Source organism: Arthroderma uncinatum, assembly GCF_011692745.1.
Source record: "Arthroderma uncinatum strain CBS 119779 chromosome Unknown scaffold2, whole genome shotgun sequence".
Lineage (NCBI taxonomy): Eukaryota > Fungi > Ascomycota > Eurotiomycetes > Onygenales > Arthrodermataceae > Arthroderma > Arthroderma uncinatum.
In genome coordinates this window covers 1,333,811-1,353,503 of record NW_022983864.1, presented here as the reverse complement: position 1 = coordinate 1,353,503, position 19,693 = coordinate 1,333,811, and the positions used below count along the sequence as shown (strand labels likewise).

At 50.8% G+C, this 19,693-nt stretch overlaps 6 protein-coding genes across 6 annotated transcripts; 3 read left to right on the top strand and 3 right to left on the bottom strand.

Moving 5' to 3' along the window:
• Positions 1 to 698: 698 nt before the first annotated feature.
• GIQ15_02351 (uncharacterized protein) lies at positions 699 to 4,402 on the bottom strand (the record flags this gene model as incomplete). The annotated part of the gene is made up of 2 exons (XM_033549768.1): positions 699 to 4,080; positions 4,164 to 4,402. The coding sequence occupies 2 exons, from the start codon at positions 4,400 to 4,402 to the stop codon at positions 699 to 701; spliced, it is 3,621 nt and encodes a 1,206-aa protein (XP_033406929.1).
• A 1,590-nt stretch (positions 4,403 to 5,992) lies between these two features.
• Positions 5,993 to 7,780, top strand: GIQ15_02350 (asparagine-tRNA ligase; the record flags this gene model as incomplete). The annotated part of the gene is made up of 2 exons (XM_033549767.1): positions 5,993 to 7,602; positions 7,654 to 7,780. 2 exons carry the CDS (start codon positions 5,993 to 5,995, stop codon positions 7,778 to 7,780), a joined length of 1,737 nt encoding a protein of 578 aa, XP_033406928.1.
• A 318-nt stretch (positions 7,781 to 8,098) lies between these two features.
• GIQ15_02349 (uncharacterized protein) lies at positions 8,099 to 8,497 on the bottom strand (the record flags this gene model as incomplete). The annotated part of the gene is made up of 1 exon (XM_033549766.1): positions 8,099 to 8,497. The coding sequence occupies one exon, from the start codon at positions 8,495 to 8,497 to the stop codon at positions 8,099 to 8,101; it is 399 nt and encodes a 132-aa protein (XP_033406927.1).
• Positions 8,498 to 10,122: 1,625 nt separating this feature from the next.
• Positions 10,123 to 11,971, bottom strand: GIQ15_02348 (uncharacterized protein; the record flags this gene model as incomplete). The annotated part of the gene is made up of 2 exons (XM_033549765.1): positions 10,123 to 10,424; positions 10,501 to 11,971. 2 exons carry the CDS (start codon positions 11,969 to 11,971, stop codon positions 10,123 to 10,125), a joined length of 1,773 nt encoding a protein of 590 aa, XP_033406926.1.
• A 2,262-nt stretch (positions 11,972 to 14,233) lies between these two features.
• GIQ15_02347 (RNA-binding protein Nrd1) lies at positions 14,234 to 16,765 on the top strand (the record flags this gene model as incomplete). Its single annotated transcript, XM_033549764.1, has 1 exon — positions 14,234 to 16,765. The coding sequence occupies one exon, from the start codon at positions 14,234 to 14,236 to the stop codon at positions 16,763 to 16,765; it is 2,532 nt and encodes an 843-aa protein (XP_033406925.1).
• Positions 16,766 to 17,788: 1,023 nt separating this feature from the next.
• Positions 17,789 to 19,660, top strand: GIQ15_02346 (uncharacterized protein; the record flags this gene model as incomplete). The annotated part of the gene is made up of 3 exons (XM_033549763.1): positions 17,789 to 17,855; positions 18,023 to 19,399; positions 19,464 to 19,660. 3 exons carry the CDS (start codon positions 17,789 to 17,791, stop codon positions 19,658 to 19,660), a joined length of 1,641 nt encoding a protein of 546 aa, XP_033406924.1.
• Between the last annotated feature and the right edge of the window lie 33 nt (positions 19,661 to 19,693).

Below are 19,693 nucleotides of genomic sequence, written 5' to 3'. Positions count from 1 at the left end.
AAATAAAGACAAAACAAGAAGAAAAACACGCATACACAAAGGGAGAAAAGGTTTTCTGAGACGCATATGGGAAAAGGTTCAAATGGGAGTAAAGTATAACAGAGAAAAGAGAAAATTTACAAATTGAAAAGAAGAAGGGCATTTTTTTGTTTAAAACCAATAACAGAAATGGAAATACAGGCAGGCCAAAAGGGAAGTTCAAAAAATGACAGTGGTTGGAAAGTATAGTGGATTGAGGGAGGGTGGTGGTGAAATGGGACGGAGCACATTTTCATTTATTGGCTGTGGCTGTGGCTGTGCATGGTGTGAACCCAACCCTCATATTCCTAGCTAAATCAACCCGGCGGACCAGCACTGGGTAGAGATAGGTAGATATGGCCACATAGATAGAAAAAAAGATAAAAACACAAACATCAATGGTAGATGGGAATAGCTATGTGCCATGCCATATTGGATTTAACCAACGTTACAATTGAGACTTCGACATTCGGCGCTATTCCATGCACATAAATATGATGCAAATCAAGGCGACGCAGTAGTAACCATAAATGACTTCAGAAATTTTACACATATAGCTGCATCATTGGCAACATAACCTGAAGAAAAGCGTGTGTGGAGTTCATGAATCAATTAGGAATACTGTATTAGAGAAAACGGATGTTAGATCAATGGCTACAAATTTGGGGGCGATTAAAATATTAGTAGTGGCTGGGGGAGCTTACACGACCACGTCGACCAGAGGGTGGAGCACCCTGTGTTCCTGGACCTGGCTGGTAGAACTGTTGAGGATAATTATACAATTGTCCCGTACTCATGACAGGGCTAAATTGTTGGTTTCCATAAGCTTGTGGCTGAACTAGAGAGCTACCACCCATTGGTAGCGGAGCGCCGCCGGGGCCTGCCATGGATGGTTGCATGGAGCGGAAATTATCCATCGTTGAGGCTGTGGTGACGGGGAAGCCGTTCATGTTCATGTTCATGCCGTTTCCAGGAGGACCGGGTGGGAAGAAACCGGTAGAGGGCATGCCACGGGATTGGGCAGCGAGGAAAGCCTGGTATTGGTACTGTTGCGGGTTGAGTGGTGGTAGATCTTGGGCAAGGGCAGGGTTTGTCATTGGGAGGCCACTGAGAGTGCTCATTGGACCAAACGCGTATGGATCGTATGGCGGGAGGGCTTGTTCGGAGGAGATTGATCGTGACATGTTTGGAGGAGAGTTGAGAGATGGTTGCATGTTCATGTTGTGGGCACCCATTTGGCCATTGTACTGGCGGTCCGCCTGGTGTGGTTGGGTTGGGAAATTATTCCCCTCCTGGCGTTGCTGGCCTGGTTGACGCTGGTGTTTTTCTCTATCATGCGTGGCGCCGTGTTCACGACCGTGGTGCGCGTCTCGAGATGTTCCACTTCGAGAAGACAGACCAACCTCGTCCATGAGGCGCTTGTATCCCTGGCTGGGGGTAGTTTTTAGCTTAGTGAGCACCTTGGCGACAGTCTTGACCACGTCAGCACGCATTGCCTCCTCGAAGAATGGAGTGGTGAGGACTTTAAAGATCAAGGTGGCACCGGAAGACTGGTCTTTGAGAATGCTTTCCAGCGTCTCATCGCCTGGGCTGAAGAAGAGTGCCTTTAGGATGATTTCTCTGGCCTCGGGCTCATTTCTCTGGTTCACGATCTTTAGAACCGTCAAGTACGCGACTTTATGCGTGCAGAGCGCCACAAGGTGTGGCACTAGTCGTGGAGCAAGTACGGTGCGGCGATTAGGGAATGTGCATGTGTCGAGGAACCATGTTAGGAGTAGTGCACCATTGGCATTTGTTGCCAACTGAACGCTATGTAACGCAATCGCGGAAGCAAGCATCCTCTGCTGATCCTTTGAGGCATGGTGACTCTCCAAACAAGCCCTCATCGCTCTGGCACCGAACCGTCCCTGCGAAATCTCCCACATACGGCTAAGCATGGTCTCGAATATAAAGTCGTTGAATGGTGGACCGAAGCGCAAGCAACATTGCAAAACGTAGTTTCCATACTGATCAAGGAACAGTGGAACAGTATAAGGCCTCAGGCTCTCAACAATCGCTTGTTTCTGAGCAGGCACCTTGGATACGTCGATGATTTTCTGTGCAGCCCATGTACCGTTCTTATGCACACCGATTTCTGCAAGGTGAGGTGCTATCGGTGCCAACATTTGCTCCTTCGCTGGCTCGGAGCAGAACTCGAATAGTTTCTGAACAACGGTGTTACCCAGATAATCAGACGCTAGCTCAGCGATTTCAGGGAGCATTTCGTTGGCAGTCTCCTCAATTTCCTGCGCGCTACAGGCACCATTATCGATCTTTTTCCTAATTTCGCGAAGACGAGGGGCATCGAAGACACGGGACTGACTGGGTTCGGGAACAGGGCGGATTTCGTCTTCGAATGCTGTAAAATTGATTGCTCGTTGGATGCTCAGGGTGATATTTCGGCATTCAGTTTCCGAGGAGCCGAATTCAGCCACGATCTTGCTCATCTCCGGCTGGACTTCTTTCAGATCGGGAATGGTAGATGAAATAGAAGCATCGCCATCTTGGCCGGTAGTTCGACTGCCATCTCGAGCTGCAGATCCAACAGCCCCAGCATTCGCATCTGGTGTCGGGGAGTGCTGGCTGCCAGGTTGTCCAGGAGTTTCCGAGACCGGAGTAGCTGGTACCTTTGCGTAGCCGATACGAACTGGGCCAGCTCCTGGGAAGATCTCTTTACCGTTTAGTAGAGATTTGGCCTGAGTAGCACTCTCGACACGCTCAAAGTTGACAAACCCGCAGTTCTTATGGGTCAAGACGCGAGTCGACTCGATTTTACCGTATACATTGAATATGGCATCCAACGATGTGACGGTGGTGGAGACTGGAATGCTTCCAATCCATAATGCTCGGGTTGGGCCCTCCAGGTTATTTTCATCCACCGGCTCCTGAGATCGTAGCCCTCCCATGCCTCCCAACTGCATCCGCTGGACAGCCTCTGGTAGACCATCATATTCGGACCCTTCCGTGATGCGAACATCAGCTGCATTTATGCTGTTCTCGAGCCTAGATGGGCTTGCAAGGTAGTTTCGGATCGAAGAGCGCTGGAGTGGAGCGTCTAGGACGCCAGCGGTACGGGCTCGGGGACGGTTAGAGGATGCGTGATTTGCGAAGGCTTGGACGGCGAGGTTGTGTTGGTGGATCTGCGCTTGGGTGGCGGCAAGTTGGGCAGCGGTGGCAGCAGCAGATGGGGTCAGAGTACCCGAGGGGATGCCAGAGTAATGTGCACCAAACTCTTCATCCTCCTCGGCATATTTCTCCTTTGCGTTGACAGAGTATGATCGGAAGCGGTTTGAGCCTCGATTGAGCATGGCTAGTTCGGCAAGGAGAGGTGGTAGGGAGGACGACTGCTGTTGCTGTTGTTGCTGCTGCTGTTGCATGAGCATGGCAACCGACGGCCCTGCAAGGCTGGCACGAGACTGCTGGGGTGTCTCTGCCAACCCCAGATAGTCCAGAGTCCTCACATCGGCGTCTGCAAGGCCGTCCTTAGAGAAGGAGGATTGCGTAGGCGACGAGGGCCCCTCGGAGGATCGTATGCTAGCCAGTGTGGTAGCACGCTCGCGTCCGGATGCCCAGTTGGTCGAGAAAACTGATGGACCGAATGGACTTGCGTTATTTAGGAGATTGGGTCGCTGTGGCATCGAGCCAGCTCGGAGACGAGACAGCAAAACTGTGTTCGACTCGGTTCCTGGAGCGGACACCATCGAGGAGTCTACCCCCGTCGTATTCTGCGGACGGAATGGGCTGGTTGATGGGGTAGGTCTGGACGTTTTTGAGATGACGGAAGATTGGACGTTGAGTCCGTTGAGCGGTCCGACGGGAGAGAAGCGTGATGGCACGGTTCCCGCACGAGTTCGTCGACCAGGATTGTACGCTATGGTTTCAGATGATGGCACTAGACCTGGGAATTCGTCTTGGTTCGGTGACTCGGGAATATTTTCGCGAAGAGGAGTGGAATTACCACTGGTGGGTGGTCCCCCCCAGAGATGTGGAGTTACTCCTTCCTGGGCTTGTATTTCCCGAGCACTACCATCAAACAGCAAAATTAAGGTTAGATATAGAGATCGCAGACGACCAAGAATTTTTTCGGGGGGTAAACTAACACGTACCGTTTTGGATAGAGACGGTTGCCAAGATCATGAGAAGGGGAACCTGCCCCCATTCTCGAACCCCCAATCGACTGCGATGAGCCGGTCAACCCGTTTGAGCCACCAAAGGGCGACTTTGTCGGTCCAGCCTGCTGTAGCTCGCTGGGTGACGAGCTGCCAGTGGATGTGCCGGATCGTGGTTGAGAGGAGGGAAGGTAGTTGAGATTGAGATGCCCTTCGGGCCGTGACGAGTGGGCCATTATAGATTAATAGTTCAGACTGTTAATTGGATAAAACAAATCAAAATCCAATATAGACGCTGGATCAAATATCCGAAACGCTCTATGCCTTCTCTCTAAGAAGGGGGATATGCCGTGTTTTTCGTTGGTTTTTTTTTTTATCTTTTCGGTGTTTGCAACGACGGCGAGAAAAACCGTGCAAGGCCGCGCGGAGGCAGGAAAGAACGTGGCGAAGAGGTGGAGGTGTCAGAGAGAGGTATTAGTTCTTTCTACCTGCTAGCCAGACGGATTCAATTAAAATTGGATAGATGGAGGGGAAACGGCCACAGAGGGAGGGAGGGAGGGAGATGTCGAGAGGTCGAAGAGGTCGAGGTTTTTGGTTGAGGCGAAAAAGGACGTCAGATAAGCAGTGATAAGATGGCCCCTCGGGTCACAACGCAGCAAGAGGTCGATGTCAACAGTCAAGATGAAGAATGCTGATGCTGCGGGCGAGCGTCCCGACTCCAGTCCGGGTCGAAGTCGAGGATGAAACGGGTTCAGGACAAGGGGAGGATGGCCTGGGAGGGCGTTTTGGGTTTGTTAGATCCCACGCTGCTTGACGGCGATTCCTTTTTGACAATTCCTTTGTTGTTCGAACGAAAAAAGCACGGTATTTCACATTAAAGGCCTAATTAGCGTATATGCACCGGGACCGAGGACAGCTATGCGTGCGAGCGGGAGGTCGAGGGCGAGAGAGACGATGGCGGATGGCGATGAGAGGCTGACCGGCCGCAGAGCAGGCTGGTGGAGAAATGGACGAGCAGGATGGGAGCAGGGAGAATTAGGATGATCCAGTAAATAAATAAATAAATAAAAGGAGCGGATGGGAAGAAGAAGAAGACGAAGAAGAGAAAGGAGCTGGTGGTGGAAGCTGAGAAGCAGAGGAAGAGAAGAGAAGTTGAAGGTGAAGTTGAAGTTGAGAAGTTGAGGTCGGAGGTTGATATTTGGCGATGGCTTGGCACTTCCACTGCACTACGAGACGACGACGAGACGAGAGGCTACGAGGACACTACGAGGACACTACGACGATAGCAGGATAGTATGATATCAGGATAAGACGGGGTGATTGATCGAGTAGGATAAGATTATTCGTGTCTGAGGGCTCGTCTGCAGCGATCTCGCATCTGAAACTCCCGCCTGCCAGCCACCGCGCCGGCGACGAGCAGATCAGCCACCGGGGACATGAAACCTGGATACGAGTCTTCTCTTAGCGAGTGATATATCAATTATCTTATGCCTCACATTATCCTATGCCTCATGACGATACCGAGTAATGTGGTCGTGTGTGTAGGTAGACACCGTAGTATATCATCTCCTCTTCTCTACTCTTATATCTATTCTAATTATTCTTTCTATTCTATTTATTCTCTTCATTGTAATCTATTTTCTGTTTTATTCTCTTCTCTATCTATGTATTCGATAATCTGATATGACAAAGCTTGTACTCCATATTAGGCGTGCCACTCGAACTTCACCCCACTGCACATTTTTATACCGAACACACGACAGAACAGAGAGAAGAGAGAAAGAAACGAAGAGAAGAGAGAATAGGGAAGAGAGAAAGAAAAGAAGATGGCGACTAAAGACGTCTTCATCGACGAGGACGTCGGCAAAGACGATGACTCCGCGACTGGCACCGAAGCCGCCGCCTACAAGACGCTCGTCTATGCGATGCTGCTACACCCCGCCACGCCTGAAGGCCCCGTACAGTATATGACCAGAAAGTCCGAGACTGGACCGGTCGCTGAAGGGGAAGAGGCCTCGGTGCGCCTGCAGTGGAAGCCCGCGACCAAGTCTGCGCTCAAGAAGGCCACCAACCTCGTCGAGCAAAGGAAGAAGAAGGCGCTCAAGGAGAAAGAGCTCGCTGTCAGGGAGAAGGAGGAGTCTGAAAAGCGCAGGCTGGTGCTAGAGGAGGCGAAGAAGGTCGTCATCAAGGAAGACGAGGCGCTGCCCAAGCCTGTCAAGATCAGGTTGAATGAGAGGGACCCCGCGGTCGTCAGGCCTCGAGCCGAAGGGGATGAGCAGCCTGGAACTCGCGTGCGCGTTGTCGGGAGGGTGCATCGTCTACGGACGCAGAAGGATATGATGTTCCTGACGCTCTCGGATGGATATGGGCTGCTTCAGTGTGTCTTTACGGGAGACCTGACCAAGACCTACGATGCGATGACTCTTACGCTCGAGACTTCGCTGGCCATCCATGGAGAGATGCGGGCTGTACCCGTCAAGCAGCATGCTCCCGACAACCGCGAGCTGCACGCAGACTTCTTCCAGATCATCGGTCGTGCGGCCGGTGACAAGGAGGCCATCACCACGCGCGTGGCCGCAGATGCCGACCCGCAGACCCTCCTCGACAACAGACATCTGGTGCTACGTGGAGAGACCTCTTCATCAGTGCTCAAGGTCCGCGCTGCCGTCGTACGGGCCTTCCGCAAGACGTTTGAGGAGAAGCAGATGCTCGAAGTCACCCCTCCAGCCATGGTGCAGACCCAGGTCGAGGGAGGAAGCACCCTGTTCGAGTTCAACTACTACGGCGAAAAGGCCTACCTCACCCAGTCCTCGCAGCTCTACCTGGAGACCTGCATTGCTTCTCTGGGTGACGTATTCTGCATCTGTCCGTCATTCCGTGCTGAAAAGTCCCTCACCCGCCGCCACTTGTCGGAATACACCCATATCGAGTCAGAGCTAGACTTCATCACCTTCAACGACCTGCTCGACCACATCGAGGAGATAATATGTCGTGTCATTGACATCTCGCTGGCTGATCCGCAGATCGCCGCGTTTGTCAAACAGCTCAACCCGGACTTTAAGGCGCCATCTCGTCCCTTTAGACGTATGCGCTACAGTGACGCCATCGAATGGTTGGTTGAAAATGGCATTCACAATGAAGAGGGCAAGCCGCACTCGTTCGGTGATGATATTGCCGAAGCTGCCGAGCGCAAGATGACCGATATCATCAACCAGCCTATCCTACTCACTCATTTCCCGGCCGAGATCAAGGCGTTTTACATGAAGAAGGACCCCGAGGACCCGCGCGTTACTGAGTCCGTGGACGTGCTCATGCCAGGTGTTGGCGAGATTGTCGGCGGAAGCATGAGGATGGACGACTGGGATGAGCTCATGGGCGCGTATAAGAAGGAAGGGATGGATCCCACCCCGTACTACTGGTATACCGACCAGAGGAAGTAAGTCACCCTGACATATGCATTAATGCAACCTAAACTAATTGTGATCAGATACGGTACCTCTCCACACGGAGGATACGGACTTGGTCTTGAGCGATTCCTCGCCTGGATGTGTGGACGATACACTGTCCGAGAATGTTCGCTGTACCCCCGCTTCACAGGCCGATGCACGCCATAAACCCCCAGGGCTAGAATTTTTAAAATAAACGATAAAACATTAAACGATAAAAAGAGGAGAGTAAAAATGATAGACCAAGAATTAAAGAATTATGATGACGAACTGCATTGGTGAATGTATGAAAATAATGCAAATACCATTCATGACGTATGTGCGGGAAATGGTGTCTAGAAAACATGCTACCTTGTACTCCACCCATCCTTGAAAAAACATCATCTATCGCCGGAAAACAAGGCTTGCAAACAGAATATTAAAAAGTAAAATAAGAAAGAAAAGGCACATGCTTTGTAGACACCTCCATTGATGAAAGCAGCTCATTTAGACCGGACGGGCAATTGAGTCCACGCACTGCTGAGTTTGCTTGACGAATGATCCATCCGCAGATAGAATCGAAGGAGTAAGAGTTGTAGCCTTGGACTCTAACATGTCGTCCTGTAAGAAGGTGAATTTGTCCGCTGGGCCGTTCCCTGGTGGCGTCAGGGGGCTGTCGTCTGCCGAGACCACTGTTGCGGCGGGAGAGTGAGTTAAAGGCGGAACGTCTGAGGTCTCCTGGCAGCTTGCGCTGGTAACAGTGGCAGCTTTGTTGCTGTTGAATGCTGTTCCAGGGGATGTTGGCAGGGTAGGAGACGCCGGGCTGCTGTGAAGGAACTGGGAGAGATATCGGTATGCCACCGTGCATTGCACTGGCTTAGGTCGAGTTTGACGTGCGGCAGGCATCCTTGCTGGCTCCTGATGTGGGATGCTCAACTGCGGAAGGCTAGTGGAAAGAGATATTGTTGTGTGTGGCGTTGAATAAAGAAGCGCTGGAGCAGAGAGAGAGCCGACTCGCGCTCTCTTTGTTGCTGGGTATGACTCAGAGCTAAGCAGGACGGGAGAAAAGAAGGAAGATGTTGCATGCGAAAAGAAGATGGTCCTGTATGGGGTTGAAAGAGGCTTTAAAGAGTCCTGATTTCGGCACCTGGAGAATCAAGAAGAAGAAGAAAGGAGAGGTAGAATAAGCAAACCTGAACCCGGCAGGAGAGAAGAAATGCTCACCCACACACCCTTGATGAGATGTGAGGAGACTAGACAAGGTAGAATATCTTACCGCTGACTACAGTAAAGGAGTGAAGTGTCTGGGTTTGATATCAGTTTCTCACATGTAGCGCTGCAAGGTAGACATCGATTTGACAAGCGGTTAGCAAAGATACTACATTCTTTATTTGAACCATGTCATGCATGCATCATCTCATGATATCTTCCCCGCAAAGGCAAAAGAGAAAAAAAAGGCTTGTTCCATGTCAAGCAAAATTGGCACGGCGCCGAGGACGAGGATGGAGAGGGAGAGAGAGGCTTGTAGAGGGAGGACAGGATAGAGACGCCTTCATCCATACCAGTACTGGCGAAAGCAGGTGGCCATCTGCGCTGCACGCTCCTCTCCCACCCCCGTCCCCAGCAGCCGGTGGGATCTTCAGTTCAAATCCTGGGGAATATCCTTCCCTCTGCCCTGCCCTCTTTCTCCTGATGCGCCGTTTAATCGCGGGCCCTCGGGCTTGGGTGCAGGCGGCGACCAGAGCCAGGCCGGTGCTGGGCTCCTCTGGTCTCCTGCTGGTCTCCTGCTGGTCTGCTGCTGATCTCCTGGCAGGCAAAGACAGATAGTAAGGAACAATGTAGATGTATAGTGTATGGTGTAGAGAAAAAGTAGAGGCAAAGCACCGTATTTAAAAAAAAGTAAAAGGCCAGGGATAGCGTAGGGCCGTAACTGCGTGGTGAGGCGGTGTAACGAGGCCTCGCCCAGTGCTGAGTCACCCCCGGGAAAAAAAAAGAATAAGGACTTCGAGCTAGTCCATCGAGACAAAACAAGAAAAAGGGGGTCGTGGCTCTTCTCCTGAGGATCGGATGCTGAGGACCAGCCCCGGTGAGACAGCCTATGGTAGCCTCTCCCTGCGCGCGGCGAGGGTTCCGGCGCCAGATCGAGTCCTGCACGTCACCGAATTTCGGTCCTTTTTCGGTCTTTGTATAGGCAAATATCGCCCGTTTGTCCTCATCGTCGACCCTTTTTTGGTCCCCCTGATGGCCGTGATGTGTCAGGAAATGACTTCTGGTCGCGTGACGCCCCGAACCCGACTCTATCCGGCCGAAAAAGGAAAAAAGGGTCGAAGAGAATAAGCCGGAGGAGTGGAGGAGAGGGCCAAGGGAGTAAAAAAGAAAGGAAGACGACGACGAGGAGGAGGAGGAGGAGGCAGAAGAAGAGCTCTCCGTACGATGGCAAAGTAGATTCAACGCCGACGCTAACATGCATTTCATAAAAGTACAAAAATATATGCCTTGGCCCTGGGCTTACTTCCACCGTGGGTCTACGGTCATTTGCCGGCAGCAGCAGTCGTGTTCTCGGGAGTCGCAGTCTGTTTACCATCGCCCTCTCCAGGCCCAAACAGCTGTTGTGGTGGAGCGGCATTAGGCGCAAGGAACCTCTCCGGTACTCCTCTGGCTCCTACCCCGATGGGCCCCACGAAGCATCCAAACGTCCCGCTCCATGCATATCGATATGCCAGCACTTGGCGGATTTCACGGTACGCAAGGGAATTTGAGTAGGGGATGCCGGTCGTCGGGTCACGATAGCGGGCTGGGCGAGAGGTAATGGGACAGAATTCAACTTGGGATCCTACATGTCATTGTTAGTTTAACGTTCGAAATATGTGTTTGGGACAGGGAGGGATAATAAATTAAAAATGACGTACTTGGAAGCTTTACAGGCTTCTTTGGGTTGTATAGGACACCGACGTCACTTCGTTCGGGGGCGGTAGAGGCGTCAAAGTTGTCTAGAACGATGCAAGTGCGGGAAGACCGTTCAAGACCTGGTTTAGACTGGCCTGGCTTCTCTTCCGGGGTCGTCCCTTGTTGCATGACGGGCCCTTGTTCTGAGGGTGCAGCTTGTTCCAGAGACACAGCTTGTTCTGCAGCTGTATCGGTAGCTGGCTCTTTTTCCAGGGCTGGAGCGGGAGGCGTATTCTCGTTTAGTTGGACAGGCGTTTCTGGCGCAGGTAGAGTAGGTCTCGATGTGGCAGCGTCGGTCATCTCGGTGTCAGGACATGCTGGAGCTGTGGTTTCTTGCATGGATGCGTATAGATGGATTCCATTCAGGAATGAACCAGGTTCCTCTGGAGCTTGCTGGCCATCGTTTGGAGGAGGGTTTGGCTGAACTGTCGCTAGATCCGTAGTTTTCCTCGACTCCTCAGCTGCCTTGTTGACGTCTGGTACAGCTGATGCCCCTTCACGGTTCGCATCGCGTCCTTTCTTCTTACGACCGTTGTCAGCATCGGCGGCCTGTCGAAACGTTTTAACCCCCACCATCGCCAACTTCTCATTGATCCATTTCGCAATCCCACTCCAGAATGTGATCACGGGGCCCTCCAGCCGTCGATTGTGAAGCGCCTCCATCTTCAGCCTTCGTTCTTCACCCCTCTTCTCCTCCATCTCCTCCCACCGACTTAGACTGCCGAAATTCAACCTTTCGGTCTTCTCGGCTTCAGCAAGACGGTCAGCCTGCGTCATTTGCTTCGGCTTCACTTTTTCCTTGCGTTTGGCCGTCTCTTCCATCGTGGCAATGAGTTGGACTCGTTTCTGTTCGCTGCGTTTGAGCCGAGCGTGGGTCTGTACTCTGTTCTGCATCGTCTGACGACGAGACGAAGCCCGTGTAGGTCCATCATCTGCCGCAGGGAGCCAGGAGATACGCTCGGATTTCTTCCTGTGTCTTGGAGCCGGTAGTGTTGATGTTCGTGTAGGCAAGGTCGGATCTATCTTGACCTTTTTCTTGCGTAGGGCTGGCATTCGGAATCCTTCCTGCTGTGCCGTTCGTTTCTTCGCGCGTTCAGCTTTCTCCTGCCGTTCTAGCTCTTTTTCTCCTTCCAGTTCGTCGTTACCAGTAGCAGCAGGGCCTTGGTCTCCTTCATCAGAGGACGACGAGTCGAGTTCCATATCATCCGCGGCCGCTGCACCTCCGCCTTCCTCCTCATCGTCTCCAGACTCAAACTCCTCGTCATCTTCCTCCTCTGCGAATATACGAGCGAGTTCGTCATCAGCCTCCGCGTCGAGAAGCGTGCTCATAAGACGACCGGCCGTTGATCGTCGCGCTCGACCAGTCGCGAGGGGTTCGACATAGAACTCATCTTCTCCGCTGCCATCTTCGGGGTCGACTGGGGGTTCCGCCATGGTTAGCTGCCGAATCACATCGCTGGGGGGGCTTCTCCGTAGGTTCTAGGGACGACCTTCTATCCCCTTAGTCCATCAGCTAGCGCAAGGGAAGTTCCAGAAGGATTGCGTTGTGGCCTGCAGGAAGCAGCAAGTCAACTTTTTTGCTCGCGTTTCTTCCCGCCATAAAGTGAAAGTGAAAGAGCTATGGCTTATGTAATAGTTAAGGCTTAGGTAATCCACCACTTTATCTTGACTTTAACATTTTATATCAACATCAAAAGAAGAAGTGAAGGATGAAGGATGGTATTTAGTTGTCTCTTTAGGCTGGTCTTGGGTGAACTGCTTCGTTTCTGACTATGAATACGAAACCCATGGTTGCGCTGGGCGCGATTTGTCACGCTTGTCTTCCTCTGGGGCGAACTCCGTCCTATCCAGAGTGCATCCTCGTATGCCAGAACTAAGGCTGAGGCTGATGCGGATGCGAGTCGGGAATACTGCGAGCTGACATGCTAAGTTTACATTCACGAACCCGGAACCGTCGGCGATCCTTATCTTCCTAACCAAGTTCTCTGTCAGTTTCGTCTCGGATGGTCGCTGGTTGCAAATCAAAGTCGTAGCGGCACTGCGTGGTGTAGGAAAATGCAGCGTATAATTTACGTCAGAATTATGAAACAGACATGTCAGGCTTGTTGAACTACCATGGTTTCATCCGCTTCCGAGGACTGGCTGTGCGAGCTGGATCCGGGTACCTGCATCGGATGACACCAACCTCTCGTTGTCCGCCTGCGTTTGTCCTATCCTGCCAGCTAATATAACCATCTTCAAGGAACAGACAGACAGGTGTTTCGACGATCTGACCAACGCTGAGTTGGAGCTATGTTTGAGCTATCCGCCCACCAACACGCAAGAGGCATCGCTCCAGGCACCGGATGTCCCTGACTTTCCCTTATCAGGCTCTAGCGGTAATTAAGACCCATGGCCCAACCCACCGCGGCCGGGATGATGATGTGAGGAATTTTCCCTATCTGCATCGCCCAGGAGGTTTGCCCAAGATGTTGCGCGCCAGGGCCAATAGGGAGGGAGCGCTGGCTGGCCGCCGCCGCCAACCTCCTGCCAGGCTGCTCCTGAATTGAACCAACACTGTGGATACAGCCTGTTCGTTACGGTTGCTGTGCCTTTTTCATGCTGTACAACGGGGTTCACCACATGGCTCTCGCGCCGGTGCTCGTCTCGCTCGTCTCCTTGCAGCCTGTTCTGTGTCGCCTCCACGCCAGGTTATGCTGCTCTGTTGCCTCCGTGCTCCCTGTGCCTGGCGGCCAAGCGCCCATCCCTGGTATTTTATCGTATCGAGGCAGGTACCAAATACCAGTCCGGGGTGCAGACGGGCGGGCGGTTTGGGCGGTTCCTGTGTGTAATTTTGGTAATCGCAATACGACTAGTCCCCATCCACCCTTTCTTGGTGCTTTGCTCTCTCTTTCTCTCTTCTCTCTTTGCTTCTCCCTTTTTTCGCTCGTCCTTCTCCCCCCTTCTTCTTCGTCCTCCTCTTCTGCCTCCTCTCTTGCTCGCTCGCCTTGCCAGCAGCTTCGTTCTTCTAGTTTCTCGCATTTTATTTCACCTTTTTCTCATTCATTCCTTACCGATCCCTTTTTTTACTTCCCTTCGACGTCTCCTTTTTTTTTTCTCTCTCTTCGATTCTTGCTTGTTTTGGTTGCATTATCAGAATAATACCTATAGTAAAACTTGCCCTTTCTCTGTCTCTCTTTCATCCTTTCATTAATAACTCTTCCTCCCTTTATATATCTTTGCATGTCCGCCTAATCTTACGTGAAACAGCAAGTTATATTGGCCGCCCTGACCCTGCGCTGGGTACTGAACCCGGAATCCGATCGTTGATCCGAGTCTAGTTCCTTTGGCTGTCGCAGCCCATTGGTTTCCCAGCCGGACGATTCCTGAATCCCTGGGAGAATAAACGACATCGACTACCAGACCGGCATCCAGACATAGGGGGCTGAAAGATTGAAGTTCTCGTTTTCGAGCGCGAGGCTACGTCGACTTGTTGGCTAGTCTCTCCTCGCGAAAATATCCTGTATGGAACCTGGCTGACCGTTATATATACAGACACAGGGCAGCGAGAAACCGTTGCTACGGCATAATACTAGCATACCGTTTGTGGTACTTGTCATTGATATATATATCTAACGGCCCGATAAATCTTTCAAAACGGCGGTACTACCTCCCCTCAACCAGGACACTACCGTCCTTCCCCCTTACCTCCTCGCCATGCAAGCGATTGACGGCGGTCGTTTGATGCAGCCTGGTTCTAAAGTCTCCAACAACGGAACTGAATCGACGGGCTTCTCTCACAACGCATACGCATCTAATCAACACCTAGGCTTCACCGACCGTAACGCCCGGAGGGCCAATATCCCCGCCATCAACACTAATTCGGCATCCTCGCATTCCAAAGAACAGCTCCCTTACAACACCCAATTCGATATGAATTTCGCACCGCTGCTCCCATCCCAGCTCCTCCTGGGTAGCCCTTTCCAGCCAGGGACCCCTTCTGCCTTCGCCTCTCCGCAGTTTGGAACTTTCCCAGGGTTCTCTCAGGCCACCCAGAGCGTTGGTCAGAATCATCAAAATCAGCTCAACAGCCCGACACAGGCCCAGCATGGTGCTCTATCGCCTCAGATGTACCAGAGCTTGATGTCTCCTGATGGCATGGGAAGTTCTCAGTTGCTAGGTGGTCCTCATTCGCCTATTTCTGGGCTACCAGGATTTGCCAACGCATTTGCCCCCAGTCCACAACTTCAGTCTGGACACGGTATACTGTCAGGTACCAGCCGAACCGTATATCTGGGCAATTTGCCTCCAGAGACCACCTCCGAAGAGATTTTGGGTCATGTTCGAAGTGGTCAGATCGAGTCCGTTCGTCTTCTCCCCGATAAGAACTGCGCGTTCATCTCTTTCCTGGATAGCAGCTCTGCCACCCATTTCCACTCAGATGCCATTCTGAAGAAGCTGTCAATCAAGGGCAACGACATAAAGATCGGATGGGGCAAACCATCGCAGGTCCCCACGTCAGTTGCACTTGCTGTTCAGCAGTCTGGTGCGTCAAGAAATGTATATCTTGGAAATTTGCACGAGGATGTAACCGAGGAGGAACTACGTGAAGAGCTTGGAAAGTTCGGCCCAATCGATACCGTGAAGCTCGTAAAAGAGAAGTCGATTGGCTTTGTCCACTTCTTGTCTATCAGCAATGCGATCAAGGCAGTCACTCAGCTTCCTCAGGAGCCAAACTGGCAACCGCCTAAGAGGGTATACTATGGCAAGGATAGATGTGCCTATGTATCCAAAACCCAGCAACAGAATGCCGCACAGTACCTTGGGATCGCGCCTGGGTACGCGCACATTCTGAACTCCGCCGATCGTGATCTCATCTCGAACGCCCTAGCACAGCAATCAGTAGCCGCTGCCGCTGTGGCAACCACCGCAGGAGGTGTGAACAACCTTGGAAACAGGACTGTTTACCTAGGCAACATTCACCCCGAAACCACCATCGAGGAGATCTGCAACGTTGTCCGTGGCGGTTTATTGCATCACATCCGCTATATCCCTGACAAGCACATTTGCTTCGTCACCTTCATTGACCCAACGTCTGCTGCTTCATTCTACGCTCTCAGTAACATCCAGGGCCTAATGATCCACAACAGGCGGTTAAAGATTGGATGGGGCAAACATTCGGGAGCACTACCACCGGCCATTGCATTGGCGGTTAGTGGTGGCGCATCTCGCAACGTTTATATCGGCAACCTAGACGAAACCTGGACTGAGGAACGTTTACGCCAGGACTTTTCAACATACGGTGAGATCGAGCTGGTCAACGCGTTGAGAGAGAAGAGCTGTGCGTTTGTTAACTTCACCAACATTGCCAACGCCATCAAGGCAATTGAAGGAATGCGAGGATCAGAGGACTATAAACGATTCAAGATCAACTTTGGGAAAGATCGTTGTGGCAACGCGCCCCGTCAGGTTAACAATAACCAGCACAACAATCGTATGGATGGTTCCAGCAACTCCGTTAATGGGAATATGCAGTCAGGACAGAACGGACAACAGTCGAGCCCGACTCGACCAGCTCTATCCCCGGTCACTGGCTCCTCCGGATCGCTCTCACAAAATGGTCAAAGCAGGCACCCTCTACACTCGATTGCAAACCCTGCTTCCATCATCAACACGGGAAGCAACAACCCCTTGACTCTCTACCTCAACCAAGTCTCTCAACAGCAACAACAGCAGCAACAACAAAACCGTGAGCAGGAGCCCCGCATAGGCAACTCGATGCAATACCCCTCGCTCCAGCAACAGTCTCAAAACTACGGCTCGTCCCAGAGCAACCATAGCCACAACCACAGCCATAGCCACTTCAACGGAAACGGCAACGGAGTGACGGATAATGGTGCTCCTGGAGAGTCTCTTCTTCAACACAAGTCCTCTCTTAACGGGTTGTTGAACGTTTCTAGCGCCTCGAGCGCCGCCCAGCAACAGCACAACTCGTCAAGCAACAACTTGAGCGTTCCGCGTGCGCAGCATTCCAGAACTGTTAGCTTGCCATCCTTCTCGCAAGAGCGTTTTGGACAAGGCCCTCATTCACACATTCCATCCCGGTCAGGCATGAATCATCAGGCCCAAGGTAGCTTCTCTGGCTTTGGCGGGCTAGGAGGACTGAACCATAGCGGGTTTGGTGGCCTCTCTATCACCAACGAGGGATCCCTCCCCGGATGGGCCGAGGAAGAGATTGGAGCCAAATAACTCTTATTTCCTCACTTACTTCATTCATACCAGCTGTATTAATTTAAACTATCTTTACCTTTTCTTTTTCGTTTTTGATTTATCTATCTTTTTCTTTTTCCTGGAACTCATTTTGTATGCATTTAACTCCATGTCTTGTGTGTTTTTTTGACTACCGTCTTACCCTAATTATTCATTTTGCCACTCAATATCCCTTTATAATATGTCACTCTTCCTTTTTGTTTGGATGCTATTCCCATGTTTGATTTTCTGTTCACTAATTCTGATACGCACCCAACATCAACCTCTATACTGAACTTTTAATGCGCTTCACAACAATCATGTACCTTCACTTGTGACAGCGGTTTTAGGGTCATGCTTCGTTTCTGGCTGGTTGGAATAAGAGGAGGGAGATAATTCAGTTGCAAATACATCGCTCATGAGCCCATCACCTATTTCATTATACCTCCTGCCTGATTCTTGTTTCCCGTTGCGTGCATTTCACCCGCCCAGCTCGCCGCATTTCGCGCTGCTCTTCCTTTGTTAACTCTTCGTCTTTTTCTTTACTCGTTCGTTTTTGGTTCTTTGGTTCTTTTACTTTTTTTTTTAACGACGCTCCTAATTGATCAAATACCCCCAACACTGATCAACCTACCTAATAATCCCCTGAAAATGATGTGGGCGAAGCTAGATAACGTGGAGATCGGATGGATGTATAATTAATAGGCTCCCAAGGGCGGTCGAGGAATGGAAAAAAACATTTATTTACGGGAACTTATATAATATAATCAATTTTTATACTGCTTGCTTGATATTCATCTCTGTTCTATTTTCTCCAGTAACTTCTTGACCAAGTGTTGTCCACGTGACTTGAGTGGTCAACCTCTTTCTCCCGCATCTTTGTATCAAAAACTAACTTGATCACACTGAGGAGAACTGAGGAGACAGGCAACCCTTTGCAGAACCTGTTAATGCCCACCAAGAGGTTACCTTGCTGATAACTGCTACTATCTTTGGTTAGCTTCAGTACTTGGTCGACTACAAATGTCTCTCCCGCCTGAACGAATATGTATCAAACGTCGGAGGGAGGATGAGCCTGTCGAAACACTATGTAAGTGCTCCCATCCCAGGATGCTCCATGTTCAGTCACTTGCCCCATTATATCCCTGGATATATATGAATTTACCCCCTTCCTCGCTATATATTCTTACCTTTAGTTGTGATACCCAACACTAACAATTACACCCCTCACTTTGCGTGTTGTTAACATCTGTGCAGATATTCAATCAGATATCCATCAGCCCAAAAGGCGATTTACAGACTACGTGTTTCAACGAGTTGTTCTACATGATCCTAAAGCTGGCAAAGGGGATACCTCAAGTGGTGATTCTACGTCTGGGACTCCTGCAAAAGGCCTTGTCAATGGCAATCGTGCCGTAAGCGTCCACAGCACTAGAGCTTTAACGTCTGGGAATGCAATAAGCAGTTCCGGGATTCCTATCATATCAACTCCATCAACGCGTGGCGATGGAGTTAAAACTAAACAACAGCGGCCCAAGACCCCGGATCGAGAGGAGCACGACGCCACTGACCATGAGTCGGCTAGAAGCGACTCACCATCGCTTGCTACTCTATCCCATGTTCCTAGAGTTATATCCCCTACTAAAAGGTCGTTAGCAGCGGCAACTGGTGGCCCATCGGTGCGCCGTTTTCACCTCGAGGCACCGGTTAGTGCAGATGATCTGGAGGACACTTTAAATGTACTTCATAGGGTTGGCGGGGGAATTCAAAAAAAAAGGTTGCGAAAATCATCCGGTTATCGGCCTGTTATTGTGGAGAAAGTTGCGAGCAAGAAGGCCCTCGGGAAAACGTCCGCGCTCTCGAAAGAAAGTGCCACAGAGCTACTTAATGAAACAGGCGAAGCTACGTGTACGGGACGCCAAAACAACGCTGCAAAACGCCTTGCTGTGAATGAAGAGCAAGATGGCAGAGAAAATAAAGAATCATATGAGTTTTCATCCCAAATAAGCAAGGGAGGTAGGAAAGGAGAATCAATATTTGAAGATCCAAGCACATGGGATCATGAATCCGATGATCTTGCAAACGAACTAGCCCGGATTGCCCTAGAAATGACAAACGATATCGAGCCTTCTAATAGGTCTGCTCAGGCGTCCGCAGCCGCTCAAATACGCCCAACTCCGCAGAAACGACCCCTCAAATATAAACCGCGGCTGCCTAAGGCACCTCGTGCAGCAGCTCATCAAGATATTATCCATGATGAAAATCCCGTACGACTTGATAGCAGCTCAGCTGGGCCAGATGCAGATGCCATGGATCCGGTGCTCACTGGAGCTGATACCAATAAAGCCCAAGATACACCAATATCTGAAGCTCAAGAACAACCTATAGCGTCCGAGATGGATGAAGACTCTGATTCCGGTTACGTTTTTGACGAATTTGTGAGACGGCCTGTGCATGATGTTGTAGCTGACCCAAGCGTCGAGTATTTCAGAGATGGTAAATGGATCGAAGGGCACGAGGTCCCGAAGGATGTTGGTGTTGTTGTCATTACACAAGATGATTCGCACTTTTGGGATACCATTGCGGAAGATGAGGATGAAAAGGACTGGGATACGGAGGATGAGGATTCAAACGGTGAGCTCCCAGTTCTATTCTTTGTCGCTATATAACACACCACTTATATATGCCTTAACTACAGCCGAGGATAACCCTGCAACCGAGTATCCTGACGAGGACCTCGATTTTGACGACGAGTATGATGATAATAACGCAATTTATCGACGTTTCCGCGTAAATGCATCAGATGATGAGGAGTATGATGCTGTAGAGTACGACCAATATGGGTATCGTGCTTATAATAGCAATATGCCTGATGATAGCGAGTCTGATGATTAAAGTACCCATGAATGATAATGGAGCGTGGTTATT